Raw genomic sequence first — 20,045 nt, forward strand, 5'->3', positions numbered from 1 at the left:
CAGGCATTGGCGACTCATTGATGATTCTCTTAGATGGCATCTTTGATAGTTTACACTGTGTGATTGTTGCTCACGTGCACAAGCATTGATTTGTCTGTGATTTCAGGCATTTGTCTGCGATTTCTCAAAACCTGTCGGCGAGTCAAAATCTAGGCTAAAATCATGCAGTCTAAACTCGACATAATTGTGACCTCTTGAAATAAAACATATGCAAATAATATTATCCAAATATTGTGATGTTACTGATATTTGCACATTTTGTAAGAATGAGTGTGAAGATATTTGTCAATGATTAAAGTTCATATTGTGGCGCATACATTTATACACATGACAGAATTCACGACTTGTTCTTGTTGTTCTTCCTCTTTAAGAGTTTTGAGCTGAAGGTGACGGAGTGTGTTTCCCTTTAAGAGTTTAGAACTTTAGAAGAGTTAAAACTTTAAAAGTGTTTGTTGAGAGAGAGAAATGAAGTGATCGGTTTAGAAAGATTTTATCCAGCGTTTGATGTCTCTTCTGTTTATTTAATCCGCTTAAACAGCCACAATATTGCTTTCCCAAGGTTAATATGAGTGGTAATTTGCACCTTAAGGATGTTGTTTGTTATTTTGAAAAACAAAACAAGTCATTAGAGGCCACTGTGAACTTTCTTATACCTGCTGCGAAATTTTACTGTCACAGAGGTTCCTTAAAAAAAAAAAAAGTCCAATCTTTATAGAATTCCTATGTGAAACAGATTTTTTTATTAAATCACTTAGATTAATTGAAATAAGACATGTGCTTCTTTCTTGAGCAAATAGGATGAGATCTTTCATGCTACTTGAATATTTATCTCTTTTTTATTATTATTTATTTATTTATTTATTATTGCTTTATTTCTCTTAATTTTTATATGTATTTTATTGAGGTTTTGCTCTTTATCTTGTGAATCTAATGTGATTATTGTGTAAAGAACTGTTATCTTTTGCTGTATTCTAAGTTGTATTCTACAGTGTCTTAAAATAAAATAAAGCAAAGTGTCTCCAAGAAGCATTTGAATTTAAAGCCACATGCTACAAAAACAGCTACAATCTATTTAGACACCAAAATGAGCAAATTCTGGAGGCAATAATAAATAATCTGATGGGTATTTTAAGCTGGAAATTTACAGAAACATTCTGGAGGCATCAAAGGCTTATCTTACATCTTGTAAAAGGGTTAAAATAGGTGGCCTTTAAAACCACAATACGCAACTCTAAATACACCTGTCTGTCCCTTTTCTCGAGTATAATCATAAAATAAAAAGCAAACATCATTTTTTTTTACCATGTTCACAGAACCCCAAACCTTTATTTTCACCAAAGTTTTGCACACACAGAAATGAGAGGGGGGAAAGACAATTTTGGCAGCTGAAGACACTTCAAGCATATTTATAGAGAAGACAGTGATCTGAAAATAATTTAACATAAAAACCATAATCATTCAGTGCATATTCAGCATCTTCCCATCGCTTCACTTCCAGAGATAAAGGTCACAAATGCTCAGTCAGCCTAACAGGGGCAGACACACACACGCACGCACACACACATTCACTCCAGTCTCATCCAAATTAAGCTAATAGAAAATAGTCACACGTCAAAGGCTGTAGTTGGGAGTTTATGAGGATACATTCAGCTGGTAAAGATGTTACCTATTTTATCAAGCCAGAAAGATGTCAGAACATTCAGCTCCTTTAACTACACCGCTGCTGTACTAATGAAGATGAAGTGGACTCCTGCTAGATGACAAACATCAGCCTTGAGTGCCGAAGGCCTGAATCAATGAGTGGGTCATTTAAAGAGCAACAGGGTCGGAACTGGCTGATTATTTTTTTTTATTCTTTTGCAGTTTAACGCAGGCCATGTCAAGCTGTCTATCCGAAGGGTCCAAAAAGGGTGCAGCGATTCCAATCATCAGCCAACAAAAGAGCAAGTTTGCAGATGTCGACATGCAGATTTCAATAGGGTGATATTTCATTTCACAGAGGATACTGAGCAAAGAAACGAAAATGCAAAAGGTTACAAATGAGACACTATTGTTATCAGTACTCATATCTCAAGCTATTTGTTCAGGAAAAGGTGGCTACGCTTTCGATCATGCTGTATATAAACTTAAGTGCACTATATATTCATGAGTCTTGGGGTATGTTTGCTTTTTAGAATGTAGATCTGTGGGGCCTGAGCACTGATGCTTTTTTTTTTTTTGCATTCTTCACAATTACACCAAACTTCACATCATTTAACACCGCAAACGTAAGCGAGCAGCTTACTTACAACATCGAAAAACCTTTCACGTGATCAAACCAGACGTGCCTGAACCTGACAAAAACAGAATTCCAATAAAAGAAATAACGCAATGCATCCTGTAGATTTGATACATCTGATTTATCATTCAATCTGATAGATAGATAGATAGATAGATAGATAGATAGATAGATAGATAGATAGATAGATAGATAGATAGATAGATAGATAGATAGATAGATAGATAGATAGATAGATAGATAGATAGATAGATAGATAGATAGATAGATAGATAGATAGATAGATAGATTTAAAAAAGATGTATTTACAAAATAATACTTGTGTCTTCCCATTACTCTATGAAATCAAGCAAGACCATTCAAACAGTATAGGACTGTGATACTAGTTGTTTTGACTGGTTGTGTGTGTGAGTGTGTGTGAGCAGAATAGGATGGAGGTCGGCTGATGAAGGGCATGAAAAGGAGGAGGAGAGCTTCACTCTACTATCTGTTCCCTCAGCTCCTTGTTCCTGCGGACGATTGCAGCATGTCGCTCCTAGTAGTGTAAAAACAAAAACATTTTTATTTTTCATGATTACTAACTTATCAAAAACATATATGTGTATACTCTCACTGGCCACTTTTCAATAGATACTTGATAAAGAAGCTTGTGTGACTGATAAAATTAAGCATAAAACAGGCACGATAATTAAATTAGTTGTTAAAGGGTTAGTTCACTCAATAATGAAAATTCTGTTTTAAATAACTTATGTCATTTAAATAGGCCGAGGCTCCCGTTCATCTTCAGAAGACAGATTTAAATATTTGGACATTCTGTGTGAATTCAGTGATCCAACTGTAATCTTACGAAGCTTCGTGAGCACTTTTGAGCGGTAAAACAACTGTTTAAATTACTTTACATTACTGACAGCAGTACATCAAAGTCATTTTTACGATTTTTTTTGTTGCACAAAAGTGTTCTTGGAGCTTCATATGATTAGTTGAACCATTGAAGTCACATGATTTTTTTGATTTCCTGATTTCTGAACAAGAGTCAACGAGAGTTCCAAAGGAAGTTAACCGACTTAGAACAGAATAAATTCTGTTATTAATTTGTCTTCCAAGAATAAATTCTGTTATTAATAACTCACCCTTTTGTAATTTAAATTCCCTGAGACTGCTGTTCATCTTTACAACACAGATTAAAATATTTGGACATTCTGCCAGTGCGTGTGAATTCAGTGGTCCAACTGTAATCTTAGGAAGCTTCGTGAGCACTTTTGAGCGGTAAAACAACTGTTTAAAAGACTTAACATTATAGTCAGCAGTACATCAAAGTAATTTTTAAGATTTTTTTTTATACACAAAAGTGGTCTTAGAGCTTTACATGATAAGCTGAACCATTGAAGTCCCATGATTTTTGATTTCCTGATTTCGGAATAAGAGAGTCCAAGAGAGTTCCAAACGAAGTTAACTGACTTAGAAGCTTGTTCGAGTTGCAATAACGTTCGTATCTAGGGAATTGCGAAGGGATCCAAAGGAAGCAACTTGATGGAGTTTGTGACGAGACTCATTAACACAGAGATCGAACTGCCATTGATGGACTTGGAGATCAGTATACAACTTTATAAAATGTATCTCTTTATACAAATATTACTATTAAATCTTGCTTTTGTTTTCATTTATGTTAAAGGCCACCTATGATTAAAATCCACTATTGTAAGCTGTTTGGACAAAACTGTGTGTTTGCAAAGAAACTGGGATTAAAACATGTTGCAACTCTCTGTAATTTTTAAAAGTTTTAAATGTTTTTAAAACAGAGCCTGTTTCTAATAAAGACAGTAAAATCACTATGTTATTCTTAACCGCTATGCTATAATCACCAGGGGCCTCATGTACGAAGACTTGCGTGGAAATCTTACTAAAACATTGCGTACGCACAAAGCTGTAAATGTGCGTACGCAGAAAAAAATTCAGATGTATGAAACACTGCGTACGCCGGATCTCATGCATATTCTTTTGTACATCCGAATGAACGTGAAACTGAGCGCAACATGCACGAGCGCAAAACCCCTCCCTGCCTCCTCCCCCGTATGAATATGCTAATGACTATGCTAATGGCAAAACCCAACGAAAAAGCAATGGCAAAATCAAGCAAAAAGAGAAACTTTGAACAGAATGTGAATTGGAGGTGCTGCTTTCGGAGGTAGACCGGAGAAAAGCGGTGTTATTTGCAAGTTTGTTCTCCGGAATTAACAACAAAAGAAAAAAATAGAGTGGGAGAGTTTAGCTGGTACGGTTAACACAGTTGGGTCTGAACATCGCACTGAGTGCATTTAAAAAAGAAATAGTGTGGTTTATATCTGTAAAGTGTTGCAGTACTCTTAGCAGTCTCAGTGGCGCACCTCATAAGAAGCATGTGATCGTGTACTGACACGTTCTAGCATAAACTCGGCTCAAATCCAGCGTCTGATGAACTCTTTCTTTTTTTCCCCGCTACATATCAGATTTTGCCCACTATTTATCACGAGAAAGACAAGTAGGAATCATCAATAAGTTTGTGCATCATATTTTATTTGCACATTTATTGAATGGAAATGTTTCTGATTCACGCATGCAAATTCATCTTTAGATAGTGTCTTTATAGCAATGTGCGTGCAGTAGATAGCTCAGATTACATTGGGAAAACAGGCGACCGCTGCAAATTGTGCTTTAATGTTTAGCTGGTCAACTGTATGGTATGGAAATCTTACATACCTACTATATGAACCCGTCTCATACAGCTGCCATTGCAAGGATCAGACACTTTGTAGAGAAGAATTTAACACAACTGCCTCTAGGAGTCGCCAATGGAAATAAAACAGACACGCACAAAAAATGTGCGTACGCCTGCCAGAAAGCTGCCGTGAACCTGCGCACATTCCCACGTTCAGTTCATTGTTAGTAAATCCAAACGTGAGCGATTCTGAGCGTGAAACCTGGCGTACGCAAAGTTTTTGTGCGTACGCAGCGTTGATACATGAGGCCCCAGGGCTGTGTGGTGTCAGTAAATGCACATATGTGTGTGTGTGTGTGTGTGTGTGTGTGTGTGTGTGTGTGTGTGTGTGTGTGTGTGTGTGTGTGTGTGTGTGTGTACCACAAACGGCATTTGTGAGACTCATCATTTCAGAAAAGCTTGTATAAACTCCACCACAAATACATCAAAAAAACGTACATGGTATTTTTGACTAATGAGCTGAATTTCAGCTTCATCTGTCTCTGTCTCTATCACTTACTGCTGTTTATCTGATGTAACGTAAAAGAAGCAGACACGCACACTGAAACAAATTAATTACAGAAAAAAATCTGCTATTAAAAACCCACCCTCATGTCATTCAAATTCCCAGAGACTGCCGTTCATCTTCAAAACACAGATTAAAATATTTGGACATCCTGACATTTTGTGTAAATTCAGTGGTCCAACTGTAATCTTACGAAGCCTCGTGAGCACTTTTGAGCAGTAAAACAACTGTTTAAAAGACTTAACATTATAGTCAGCAGTACAACAGAGTAATTTTTAAGATCTTTTTAGAGCTTGACATTAAACTTGACATTAACTTTTTTTTGATCAGCAGCCACCTCCTCATTCCTTTTACTTTATTGTGAGTTGTGTATAGCTTGCTCAATGAGCATTAGCAAATGGGTTGTGGCTTCACTGTGTTGCATTGCAATTAGTTCTTATTTCACATGACTTTTCAGGACTCAACATTAGGGATTTAATATTTTTTCTCTGGCACCACCAAAAATAAATAAACAAATGTTTTCTTAGCTATAATTTATAAACATTTCTGCAAAAAAAAAAAAAAAAATACATTTTAAAAATAACTTTTGTCATGTTTCTAAAACTATGTACAGTAGTCTGTTAACTATACATAAATGGGAAGATTTCCTATCAAAGCAATTTTGTTGTAAAGGATGATAACTAAACCATTACCAAAAAAACAAAAAAACTGTAAGCAAAAGAAAGCAGGTGAAAAACATACCATGTGCGATAATGAAAGTATGATCAGGTGCACACAGTTAACATTAGGCAAGATAATAATCTCTTTAAAGAATGGTAAAAATCGAATAAGCAGGACTGTGAGTGCATGAGCATTTTTTTCCAGTCTATTTTTGAAAGAGAACTGATCGCACAAGTTTGCAGGCACGTTTACTTCGCACAAGGAAACGGAAGTGTGCAAGCTTTATAAACTCTCGTGTGCATCACATTAGTCATGCATGCAATACTACAGCCCTTGTCAGTGAGCGAAGAAAGCCTGTGTCTCACTGTGTGTGTGATCATCCTCTCATTCGGTATTCACCTGCTTGCTTTTGCTTGTGCAAAGTTATTTTGTCAGTTGTGCTGCTTTTCGATAAACTACAATTTAAAAATTATTTTCAACCGGAAAAGTGGTTAGTGGGAGTGGCTTTCTAAGCCACTACTGCTAAAATCTACCTGCATTTGGAGGGTGTTAAAGTCAAGCCCTGTTCACAACTCTTACTGCCTTTGGAGCATCAGAGAGAATTCAGATTTCTTCTAAAATATATTAAATTGTGTTCCAAAAATGAACAAAGGTCTAAAGGGTATGGAACGATGTGAGGCTGAGTAATCAATAACATCATTTTTTATTTAAGGGGTGAACTAAACCTCTAATACTACTGCCACTAGGAGAAATTGGTTTGGTATTAGAATAAATGCTCACTTTGGCTTTTACAATCACAGCAAAATCCTTTTTTCTTTTTGATATTCAACACCAGTTTATCAGAAAGTGACAATGTACAGTGCATGCGGAAAGTATTCATAGCGCTTCACTTTTTCCACATTTTGTTTATGTTACAGCCTTATATCCATTTCCTGCTGCTGAAAAACATCCCCAAAGCATGATGCTGTCACCACCATGCTTCACTGTAGGGATGTTATTAGCCTGTTGATGAGTGATGAGCGGTGCCTGGTTTTCTCCAAACGTAACGCCAGGCATTCACTCCGAAGAGTTCAATTTTAGTCTCATCAGACAAGAGAATTATGTTTCTTATGATCTGAGAGACCTTTAGATGCCTTCTGGCAAATCCCAGGTGAGGAGTGGCTTATTCAGTCTGGCCACTCTACCATACAGGCCTGATTGGTGGATTGCTGCACAGATGGTTGTCGTACTGTAAGGTTTGCCTCTCTCCATAGAAGAACACTGGAACTTAGACAGAGTGACCATTGAGTTATTGATCACCTCCCAGACTAAGCACCTTATTCACTGATCACTCAGCTTAGATGGCCGACCAGCTCTAGGAAGAGTCCTGGTGGTTCAAAACATCTTCCACTTAAGGATGATGGAGGCCACTGTGCTTTCAGAGCAGCAGAAATTTTTCAGTAACCTTCCCCCAGCCTTGTGCCTTGAGACAATCCTGTTGTGGAGTTCTACAGACAATTACTTTGTCTTCATGCTTGGTTTGACAAGCACTGTCAACCCTGGAAACTTATATGAACAGGTGTATGCCTTTTTAAATCATGTCCAATCAACTGAATTTACCAAAAGTGAACGCCACTTAAGCTGCTGAAACATCTCAAGAATGATCAGTGGAAACAGAATGTACCCGAGCTCAATTTAGAGTGTCACTGCAAAGGCTGTGAATACTTATGTACATGTGATTTGTCAGGTTTTTTATTTTTAATAAATTTGCAACAATTTCAAAAAATATTTTGTTGACATTGTCATTATAGGGTATTGTGTGTAGAATTTTGAGGAAATAAATTAATATAATCCCTTTTGGAATAAGGCTGTAACATGAAAAAGTGAAGCGCTATGAATACTTTCAGGATGCACTGTAGTTATCTTTGACACACTAGATTAGTGTTACTCAACCATGTTCCTTGCGGATCATCCCCACTGCATGTTTTGAATGTCTCGTCTGTCAGCCACACCCATTAAAGGCCATTCAGTCTATGCTAATGAGCTGATGATCTGAATCAGGTGTGTTTGGTTACAGTTAGAGTTTGGTTAAGGAGAAAATTAGCAGAGCTGGTGCTCTTCAAGAAATGTGGTTGAGAAAAACACTGCACTGGATGGAAATAGTGCTTTACTTGCAAATGTTTTATATGATATTCCAGTTTTGCACAAAAGTTAATTTGCATCTTTGTATAAAAAACATAGCTAATGTCATGAAGACAAATGGAGTCCCATATCACGACTACCTAGGTGTACCTAATAAAGTGGCCAGTTATTTGAATTTTTACCTTGTTTTACCTCAAAGTGTTTTTCTCACCTTCTCATGCAGGCGATCTATCATGGCTGCCAGGTGGGCCTCACGGTTTTCCTTGTTCTGCTCCATCTTCAGAATGAGCTTTTCTTCCGCCATCTTGCTGAAATTGCTGTTCTCCTCCATGGCTTTGAGCAGCACATCCCTCTCATGCTCACGTTTCTCAGCCAGAGCTTTGAGCACCTGAGCTTCCTGGGACTGTTATGGACATATATGTCAATATACACATGAGCCTCCAACTGTTAAAGCATAGAAGTGCATACATTTGCAGAGAGGTAAAAGGGTACGTTTTACTTGGACAATATTCTGATATAAACAAGATTAAGACAACACTCAAGACACACAAGATTAAGAATCTATCATGTCAACAAAGATTATTAATTAACGTTATCCAGCTCAATTCATAGTTGAATGTAAAAACTTCTGTTTGAGTTTCTTCTGTCGAACACAAAGAACCATATAAAGAATGCTAAAAACAAAAAAAGATTTCCAAAGTAGTTTCTACTGTGAATGTCAATAGCTGTTTTTCCTCAAAACTCTTTAGAATGTTTTGTTTTGTGTTCAACAGAAGAAAGAATTTAATATAAGTTCAAAACCACTTGACTGTGAGTGAATAAAAAGGAAATGTTCTATTTCTTTCTATTTGTGGCATTTTGGCAGTGCAGTTTAGACATACAGTTGAAGTCAGAATTATTTCCCCCCTTGTTTATTTTTTCCACAAATTCTGTTTAACGGAGAGAAGACTTTTTCCATCACATTTCTAAACATAATAGTTTTAATAACTCATCTATAATAACTGATTTATTTTGTCTTTGCCATGGTGACAGTAAATAATATTTGACTAGATATTTTTTAACACACTTCTATACAGCTTAAATTGACATTTAAAGGTTTAACTGGGTTAATTAGGTTAACTAGGAAGGTTTGGGTAATTAGGCAAGTTACTGTATAACGATGGTTTGTTCTGTAGACTAGTGAAAAAATATATAGCTTAAAGGGGCTAATTATTTTGACTTTAAAATGGCTTTTAAAAAATAAAAACTGCTTTTATTCAAGCCGAAATAAAACAAATAAGACTTTCTCCTGAAGAAAAAATATTATCAAACATACTGTGAAAATTTCCTGGCTCTGTTAAACATAATTTGGGAAATATTAAAAATAAAAACTCAAAGGGGGGGCTAATAATTATGACTTCAACTGTATTGCGTAGGACACATTTTCTAAAAATATAAGCAAAAGGCAGTGGTCAACAATTTGAAGGCAAACAAAGGAAAGGAAAAAGGAGGTTCTTTTGAGCAAGATTTTATATACGAAGACTTTATGAATTAAAAAAATGAAACACCAACGCTATGTAATAACACACCATGTTAAGCTATGTTGATGTGTGCCATTAACTGCCATTAACATGGTGCCATTAACTGCAAATGTATAACATGTAAAACAAAAAGAATAAAAGCATATTCCAAAAGCAACTCATAAACCACTAAAGCAAAGTTGTCTTTTTCAAAATAAAATAAATAATTACATTATGACATTCATGTAAATATACAGAATAGCCACGTTTCCATCCAATATTGCATACAACAATTTGTGTTGGGCAAAAATTAATCGCTTTCAAAATAAAAGTTTGTTTTGACATAATATAAGTGGTATGTATTGTGTATTTATTAAATATATATAAATACACACATGCATGCATATACTTGAGAACATGTATTTATATATAGACAGAAAATGTGCATATGATACAAATTATATATAAATTGAAATATATATGTAACAAAACTGTTTTGTATAATTTTGTTTCTATTTATTTACATAATAAATATATGTAACACACATACACTACCGGTTAAAAGTTGGGCGTCAGTTGATTGCAGAATGATTCTGTTCGTCAAGGTGACATTTTTTTAATGTTTTCATTAAATTAAGTAATTGTTAAATACTTATTTATTAAATATTTATTTATTACTTATTATATGTAGTTTCAAATGAAATTTTTACTAGTCATTTTTGCTTTTATTACTATTACCATTAATATTAATAATAATAATAATGACAATATAGATAATAATGGTGACGCAGTGGCACAGTAGGTAGTACTGTCGCCTCACAGCAAGAAGGTCGCTGGTTCGAGCCTCTGCTGAGTCAGTTGGTATTTCTGTGTGGAGTTTGCATGTTCTCCCCGTGTTCGCAGGATGCTCCTGTTTCCCCCACAAGTGAAAAGACATGTGGTACAGATGAATGCTGGATAAGTTGGCGGTTCATTCCACTGTGGAGACCCCAGCGATAAACAGAAATTAATCTGTGCCCAGCAATAAAAAAATCCCTGATGGAAAAATGTTATATATGCATTGTTCGCATGCAACTAAGTAGAATAAACTTTTTATTAGATAAGAAAAATGTGCATAAACACAATTGCTGAATACATAGCATGCACATCAAAAAAAGCATGTTGTTTTAACAGATCACGTAATAACAAAAATGGGCATAATAAAACACCATAATGGACGAATTTGCAGACAGACCACATTGCACGATAATTGAAATGTTGTTTTGGCCATTCTAAATGTTTATGCCGTAATACATAACACACATAAGTTTAATTTACATCTTTTGATGGAAACAGGGCTATTGATTCACTTATTAAATGTGTAGTTCACCCAAAAATCTAAATATTCTGTCATCATTTGCCTTTTAACCTGTTTCTTTCTCCTTTTGAACAAAAAAGATATTCTGAAAAATGTTGGGTAAAAAAAGCCATAATATCATAAAAACAGCCACGTTTATGATATTTTTGTTCTCAATGTGGCTGTCTTTTCCCCCAAAATTATTCAGAATACCTTGTTTTATGCTCAACATAAGAAATAAAAACCTAAAACCCCTTGATTGAGAGTAAATTGTGAAAAAAAGGTTATTTTTTTGCACAAACTATCTCTTTAAATGTACATTTGTCTGTGTTTGCACTAACCCTCCTGCGGTCCTCAGCCGCCTCCAGCTTCTTCTGGATGTCATCCAGTGACATGTCCCTCTTCTTTGGAGGAGAGGTGATGCTGTGGGCCGCGTCTGATACCGGTGAAGGGGGCTTCAAGATCACCTCAAAGGCCTGACCTGAGGCCCTTTTATTTATGGGTTTTACTTCCATATCTGCAAGACAATGATTAGTCAGTGACACTGCTTAGTAAAAGTGAAAGTGATTCAGTGAATGCATGTTAGGTAAATATCTATAATGTAATACGTATCGGGTGTTATTAGTAACTAGTCTTTGTAATTAAATCTTTTTAAAACTATTATTAAAATGAAAGTTTAGGTCACACTTTATTTTGATGGTCCGTTTATTGATTTCAAGTTATGTTGCATCTTCATGCCAACTTACTCTCATTATTATAAGTAGACTGTTAGGTTGATGTTGGGGTTGGTGTAAGTTGACATGTACTTTCTAAAAGTTTCTAATCATCGGTTAAATATCTGTTGAAGGAGCAATATCAACATATAATCTACTAATACTCAAATGCACCATCAATTTAAAGTGTTATCAAAGTTTTTGTAATTAAACTTAATCATTGGAAAAAAGGAAAGGATTACTCTTCATTTTTAGGTCATTTCATTTTAGTTACTTAAACTAGGGCTGCACGATATTGGTCAAACCTGATTTTGCTATATTTTATTTTCCTGCGATAAATATTGCAATATGAATACAGAAGGTTTGAATAACTCTATTTGACGTTTTTCTGAGGTGTCTGGCAGTATTCAGGTATAGACGTTGAATAATCACAATGCAAAAAATGCTTTGTCTCGTTTAAAAAACCTAAAACAATATCAAAAAGAGCAAGTCAAATTAAAGTCAAAATAAGTCAAAATTAAGAGTTTTTTTTTTCTGAAAACAATCAAAATTATCTGCCAATTGGGTAAGTAATGTAATCTTACTTTCAGTTTGAAATGTAGAAACGACAAAAATTCTAAGTAAAAAAAAAATAAATATATATTTTTCCATATATCGTATACAAAATTCTGTATAAATAATTAAATGCAATTCATCTTTGTTACTATTGTTGTTTTGTCATCATTTTTGGGGTCCTAATGTTTTAAATTCTCTTGAAATGCTGAGTCACAGGCATTAAAAACAAATTTAAATGATACATTTTCACTCTTTTATGGGTAAACTCAGCAGAGACTCTACAAATCACATGTGTTCAGTAGCTCCAGGTCAAAATAACTCTGACTTTACATTGCATATCTTGCGATGTGACTATTGTGGATGCACGCAATGCAATATCGATGCTAAAACAATGTATTGTGCAGCCTTAAAACTGTATGCGCACTTGCCTTAAATCCTGAAAACATACTTTACAGTTCTGAATAAATATATTTATTTTTTCTTTTATGTTATACAAATATACTTTTTAGAATAATACTATTAGTATTTTACATTTGTCAGACAAATGCTTAAAACAATGAAAAAAAAAGAATTTAGTCAATGGAAATACAGTTTAAGTCAGAATTATTAGCCACCCTGTCAATTTCCCCCCCTAATTTCTGTTTAATTGATATAAGATTTTTTTTCAACACATTTCAACACAAGTTTTAAGAACTCATTTCAAATTATTTGTACTAAACAATTTCTTTTATCTTTGCCATGATGACAGTACATAATATTTGACTAGATATATTTCAAGACACTTCTATACAGCTTAAAGTGACATTTAAAGGTTTAACTGGGTTAATTAGGTTAACTAGGCAAGTTAAGGTAATTAGGCAAGTTATTGTATAAAGATGGTTTGTTCTGTAGACTATTGGGAAAAAACAGCTTAAAGGGGCTAATCATTTTGACCTTAAAATGGCTTTTAAAAAATGTAAAACTGCTTGTATTCTAGCCGAAAAAATATTCTTTAGAAGAAAAAAAAAAAATCAGACATACTGTGAAAGTGTCCTTGCTCTGTTTAACACCATTTGGGAAATATTTAAAAAAGAAAATAAACTTAAACTGTATATGGTGTGAAAAATATGAAGGCCATGTTCTGAAAAATTTTATTTTATTTATGCATTTTTTTGCAGAGAATGTTTTTTGTTATTAAAATGTTTAAATATCTAGTTAATTATCATGTATTTTACAAAGTTAAAAGGCTGTTTTTCATTTTAGTCAAACTTGAGTAAACCAATTCAATTTCGTTGTAAGAAATAGTAAACGTTATTATGTAATTTTACATTTTTTATGATTAATTAGTAAATAATAATCTTTTGGTAATAGTAAAAATGTAATAGCCAACATTAAATATAATAGACAAATATCTATAAATATAAACAAGATAATGATGTTTAACAATGGAGTCACATTTTAACCATACAAATCACTGATGGGATAATTATGATGTCATAATTACGAATAATTACCTCATATAAATTTAAGAAATTAGACATTTTTTCTTGTAATTTTAACTTTTTGTCATAATTGTGATACACCAAAGCATAATTTGTGGCTGAAATGGGCTTCCACTATTAATTTACGATTCACTGAACTGAAACATAATAAAGACCATAATTAATCAAGATTCTAATCAACATTTACTGTACAGTTGAATTCAAAATTATTAGCCCTTCTGTGAATTTATTTATTCTTTTTCAAAAATTTCCCAAATGATGTCACAGAAATTTTTACAGCATGTCTCATAATATTTTTTTCTTCTAGAAAAAGACTTATTTGTCTAAATAAAAGCAGTTTTTATTATTTTTTTTAAAAAAACATTTTAAGGTCAATATTATAACCTCACTTAAGTAATTTTTTCGATAGTCTCCAGAACAAAACATCATTATACAATGACTTGCCTAATTACCCTAACTTGCCTTATTAAGCTAAACTCTTAAAACCGTTAATTAACACTTTAAGCTGAATATATTAGGATCTTGAAAAAATATCTAGTAAAAAATATTTACTGTCATCATGGCAAAGAAAAAATAAATCATAATATCTGTAGGTATTAAAAATGAGTTATCAAAACTATTATGTTTAGTAATGTGTTGCAAAAATCTCTCTGTTAAACAGATAATAGAAACAAAAGTATACAGAGGGGCTAATAATTCAGGAGGGCTAATAATTCTGACTTCAACTGTATATTAAATGTTGATTATAATCTTATATATTCTGAATATATATATATATATATATATATATATATATATATATATATATATATATATATATATATATATATATATATATATATATACACTACATTATATTTCCTAGAGTTACAACACAGCATTTCATTCGAGATATATTAGCAAGAATACTCCATTGTTCTCCCACTTACCTTCAAACTCACAGACAATGTTGTTGCGTGTCTGTGGGCTGAAGCAGGAGCAAATAAGCGAGAGCATGGACAGCTCCTTCATCTTCTCCTTGTATGCTGAAACACATAATTGGCCCCCAGTTAGTCATACAGCGAACACACTTCCACTACTCCAGCACAAATGCTGAAGTTTACAGGCCAGAGAATATTGGCCAGTCTCCACAGCTCTTCAGAGGTTATAACATTCCCTGCGCTTCACTTTCTACCCCTCATACATGAGTGTCTGTCTCTATGGTGCTTCAAAATTAGCTCTTTTCCAAGCAAGTGATTGTCATTAAGCAGTCAAATTAGATGCAATGAAAAAAAGTGGGTTTAAATAGTCCACGTGAAATCAAAAACAACAGTGTTTATTTTGCTAGCGGACATTGTTATTCTTTAGATGAAAAATTTAAACATGTACGTTTATCCACTGAAAAAAAATTGTTTGTTTTGGTAATCTTCCATCAATGTCTGACCATTTGCTTCAGCGCTTGTAGTGGTGTTTCTTCTCTGTTGATGACACTTTGATGGCTTCAGCCACAATATTTATAACCATGCAACTCTTACTGGTAAGTTTGCTACAAGGGAATGATGCACAAAGAAATACCCTGTCCTCTACTTAACTATTTCGTTTCAGTTGGAAGTACATGAACATACTGAAATAAAACTCTCGGTAACTTCTGGTTACAAGTTACAACAAACATCTTGCAGTACTCTGAGTAACTGAATGTAGTGCTTTCAAAGTCAAAATGGTTCTGTTCTTTCAAAGGATTTTAGTGACCTAACAATGGATATTCTTTGGCATAGCAGAAAAACTTGCTTTTGAAACCTTTATTTTTAAGAGTGTACATTGAAAACAGCTTTTAAGGTCTTAATTGGAAGCGGTTTTTACATGGAAACGGATACACATTATTAGAAAACTGGTAGTTGTTATGATTACCATACGTATTATATGGCTCATCTTTAATTTAGTAAGTAATATAAAGTCAAGCCTGAAATTATTCACACCCCTGGAAAATTCTGACTTAAAAGTGTTTGTTCAAATGTAAATAAAATCTGTGAATTTCTCTCTTGAGAACAGATGCCTCTTGTACATAATCTTATTATCTTTTGGTAGAAGTCTGGGTCACTTCCAGTGAAAAACAAAAAGTTGTTGGTTGAAAAAAGTAACTTTAAAACAAAATTCGGCAGGGGTGTGAATAATTTTGGGCTTGACTGTATATATCCATGAGCATAGAAATGTAGTTTCTGAGCAAGAGTTAATTCCTCTGGATTAAGTGTTAAAATATTATGCACCAGACCTACGATACTAAAACCAATGACCTTTTTCACTATAGTATAGTATAGTATAGTATAGTATAGTATAGTATAGTATATAGTATAGTATAACTGAAGATGTCCTTTAATCTCCTTTGTACATTGCTCCAGGGGGCATATTAAAGAAAGATTCTAACTTTAAAATCTTATCCTATCTGTTTGGTAACTATGGTAAATTTAGTAATTCAGTTAGGACATTTCTATAAAAAAAAAAAAAAAGCATTACCTGTTATAGTGCAAGTGAACAATGACTTGTGTCCTTTTTTTGCCCATTTTGTTTATTCATTTTGTTAAGGTTAGTTAATTAGCAGCTTGAACAGTGTTGGTTGCTTGATAACAAACCTAAAAGTGGACTGTTGGCATAATTGAAGATTTCCTGACTAGAGATAGGACACAATTTTGTAAGACAGGATTACGTTGAAGTTGCTGAGACTTTTATCTCAGTATGTTGATGTACTTCCAACTGAAACTGAATATTGAGTGGAGGGTGGGGCTTTCTTTTTAAACGTCATTTCCTTGCAGCAAACTAATGGTAAGAGGGGCGTGGTTATTAATATTGTGGCTGAAGCTGTCAAACTGATGTCAACAGTGAAGCACCACCACCCCAAATGCAGAAGAAAATGGACAGAATTTGATTGAAGTATAACAAAAAAATATTGTGTGTTGATTAACTTACGGATTAATTAAAAACAATATGCACTAGCAAAATAAACATTGCATATTGTTAATTCATACAGACCTTAAGATATAATTCTGTAAAACTAATTTATTTTTCTTTCTTTAATATGGCCGAGATTGGTGAAATTAATGAACATGATCAAAACATATGGCTATACAGTATGTACAAACACTGCACTTAAACTTTGAGGAACAGCTCAAAACAAAAAAACTAAAAAAGATCTTCCCCTACCTCCGGATGTCTATGAAAGACCAAATTCTTAAATTTAATGTGAAGGACTTGTTTAAACAAAAAAGATGTGACTTTTCGAGTGGTTTGGGAGTCTTTTTCAGTTCTACGAAATATGAAGCAAATGCATAATAAACCTAAAAGGACATCCATGATAATCCTAAAACTACTATTCTGCAGCGTAACGTCAACTCAACATCCAAAAAAGAATAAACTGAAACTATAGTCTAACATAGCTCTTAGGTTGCAGTTCACTTAATGGCCACCGGTATCACTAAAACCAAATGTTTATAAACTCTACATAAACCGACTTTTGAAAAATTGACTAAAGTGCATAAAAATGTAATACATTTTTCAACACCATCATTACTTGAGCACAAACAACTGGGGCTCTAATCTGAAACAATTTTCACTCAGAAAATTCCAGTACATGTCAAACTTACAAAAGAGTCTACGTTTTCTTTTTTATTTACTATGGAAGTCAGTAGTTACTGCCAATGGTTTGATTATCAATGTTGTGCAAAAATATATTTTGTGTTCAACACATCTAACTTAAAACAACTTGAGGGTGAACAAATTGTTAGTAAATTTTAACTTTTGGGTAAACGGTCCATCTAAATCAGATTTTGAGTTCTTTAGACTTTTTTTGCTCAATAGAGGGCTAGTTAACCCAGCTGAAATCATTTATCCACCCTTGACATGTCGCAAACTTTGAATTAATTTTTTAAAGTAGAAAATTATTTAATGTAAAATACACACTCAAAAAGAAATAAAGTTGTGTTCTTCACTGGGAAAATGAACGCATAACACATACGAGACCAATAAAACCAATTGGAATTCAACAAAGTAAATCCATAGAAAATATTACCCTTTAAAAAACCTTACATATCTGGAGAGCCTTGTCTGCATTTAGACAAATGGAGCTTGCAGACTCATGAAAAATGCAGGAGGTTCACTAATGACACTTGCCATTTCCTGCCCTCCGTAGCGTTTTACAGATTACAAGCACATCCTACAGCCCATTAGCTGGAGAATTACAGTCAGAACACTGCACAGAGTAGACTAGAACGCACTAAACAAATGGAGAAAAAATATGTAAATATCAAAGTCACCAATGACTTATTAGAGTCTAGGATGACACACAAATCCCATACTTTCAATTTGCAGGCCAGAGGCAGGTGCAATGTCCTTTCTGGACAACACACTGGTGTCCACATATAGTTTCTCTCAACACTGCAAAGACCACCATGTGCAGCATCCTGCTGCTGCAGGGCTGGCCGCTCTCCCAGTCTGCATCCACTCGGCCTCCAGCAACTCACAATCTTTTCTTATCAATATCAACAACCAAGCCCACCAGTCAGGAGACTCACAGAACAGTAAATTCTGACAGAAAAGCTCTGATTGATTGAGTAGGGTGACTTTTATGGTTCAGTAATTTTGCTATTGGAGCCTGAAAAAGCAATAATAAAAAAATAACATTCTGTATAATCATGCCATATGCTCATGGGTCTGCATCCACAACATATTTCACAGCAGAAATGTGGTAATGTGTTTATTTTATATAATTGAAAAAAACTCAAAGGCAGAGTTATGCTAATGTTTTATTATTGTTGTATTAAAACAATGCATCTGCAATGCATGAATTGGTTAGGCCTGTGTGTGCTATACTGTATGTGCCAAACCAGCAATATGATTTAGCTTCCTAATGCACAAAAAAGGTAATTAACAGCAAAATGGAGTATGAATGAAAATCTGTCACCAATTATCTCCCACACTATCTATTAAACAAGAATGATGACAACATAACCAAAAAAAGCGGCTTGAATTTTATAAACATTCCACATTATGGCTGGATAAATCGGAGTTTTTGAAGCAAATGCGGGATATGGAGGTATTTGTGGGATTTTTATGGCTATATTGTCTGACCGGTGCTTCTTGGGTGCGGTCTTTCTGCATTATGATGTGAGGCAGCAGGAGCAGGTGCGCCATCGACAATAATCTTACATACATGCCACTATCTTGATATATACATTTGGGCAGTATATTCGAATACTAATGCGAATTATGTCTACTTACGTGATGGATATTAATGAGAAATGCACCTTTTAGAATCCCGTCGATAATGTGAACGTACGTAGGCTACACGAGCGCATTTGCTTACACGAAAAATATGGAAAAATTTAACTATACTGTACGTGATATAATGCGCATGTTGATATAACATTATATATCATATAGTCTATGCGCATCAGAGTCTGTTGTGGCGTACGTGGAGCTTTCCAGAGACTCGCGTATTTACAAACGCAACAATGAAATAAGATGACTAGAAATAAGTAGCACCTACCGATAGCTGTTTTGGCCATGGTGTCGTTTCTTGAATCCGTAATAATTTCCACAACGGTCGTGGTTTGTGCCACTGGCTTGAGAGCGGATGATGCTTAAGGCACTGAGTCAGCAGAGCACAATGAGGAGCGCGGAGGGATGTGAGGAATGGGAGCGGCTGACTTATGATCCAGTCCGCGCAACAGCAGATTGGCCACCGGCAGCACTTCACTTCACTGACGTGTGTGTGTGTTTGGAAGGAGGAAAAAATCTGGCCTGCATCTAATCTAGCGCGAGCTGCTGGACACCTATCGCAATCCACCTCATGTGTGGGCTCTTAAAGGGCATCTATGATGATATTGCATTATAATAGTAACCGCACATTGAATTGTCTACAAATGAGGTAGCCTGCAAAATAAAGCTTATTTCTTTCTTTTAAAAAGATACATTATGGATGTACATAATTCAAAAACGCTGATCACAATCTTAAAAAGATCAAACTACATGTATAAATAAATACTATGAGGTCATTATCTGTTTTATTAATTTTCTACAAGTATAGTATGATTAAATGCTAAGTTGTGAAATTAAGCAATGGTTATTAAGTGAACAAAAGGTAAAATAAATTCAATTGGGATTTGAGAGCATT

The 20,045-nt window shown here is 34.3% G+C and overlaps 1 protein-coding gene across 1 annotated transcript; it reads right to left on the reverse strand.

Moving 5' to 3' along the window:
* Positions 1 to 1,291: 1,291 nt before the first annotated feature.
* On the reverse strand, positions 1,292 to 19,589 carry stmn2a (stathmin 2a). Its single transcript, NM_001005923.2, is given in 5 exon segments — positions 1,292 to 2,813; positions 8,531 to 8,722; positions 11,496 to 11,671; positions 14,833 to 14,928; positions 19,419 to 19,589. Coding segments are annotated over 5 exon segments (543 nt in total). The 5' UTR covers positions 19,438 to 19,589; the 3' UTR covers positions 1,292 to 2,753.
* Between the last annotated feature and the right edge of the window lie 456 nt (positions 19,590 to 20,045).

Source organism: Danio rerio, chromosome 16, assembly GCF_049306965.1.
Source record: "Danio rerio strain Tuebingen ecotype United States chromosome 16, GRCz12tu, whole genome shotgun sequence".
In the NCBI taxonomy this organism is placed as follows: domain Eukaryota; kingdom Metazoa; phylum Chordata; class Actinopteri; order Cypriniformes; family Danionidae; genus Danio; species Danio rerio.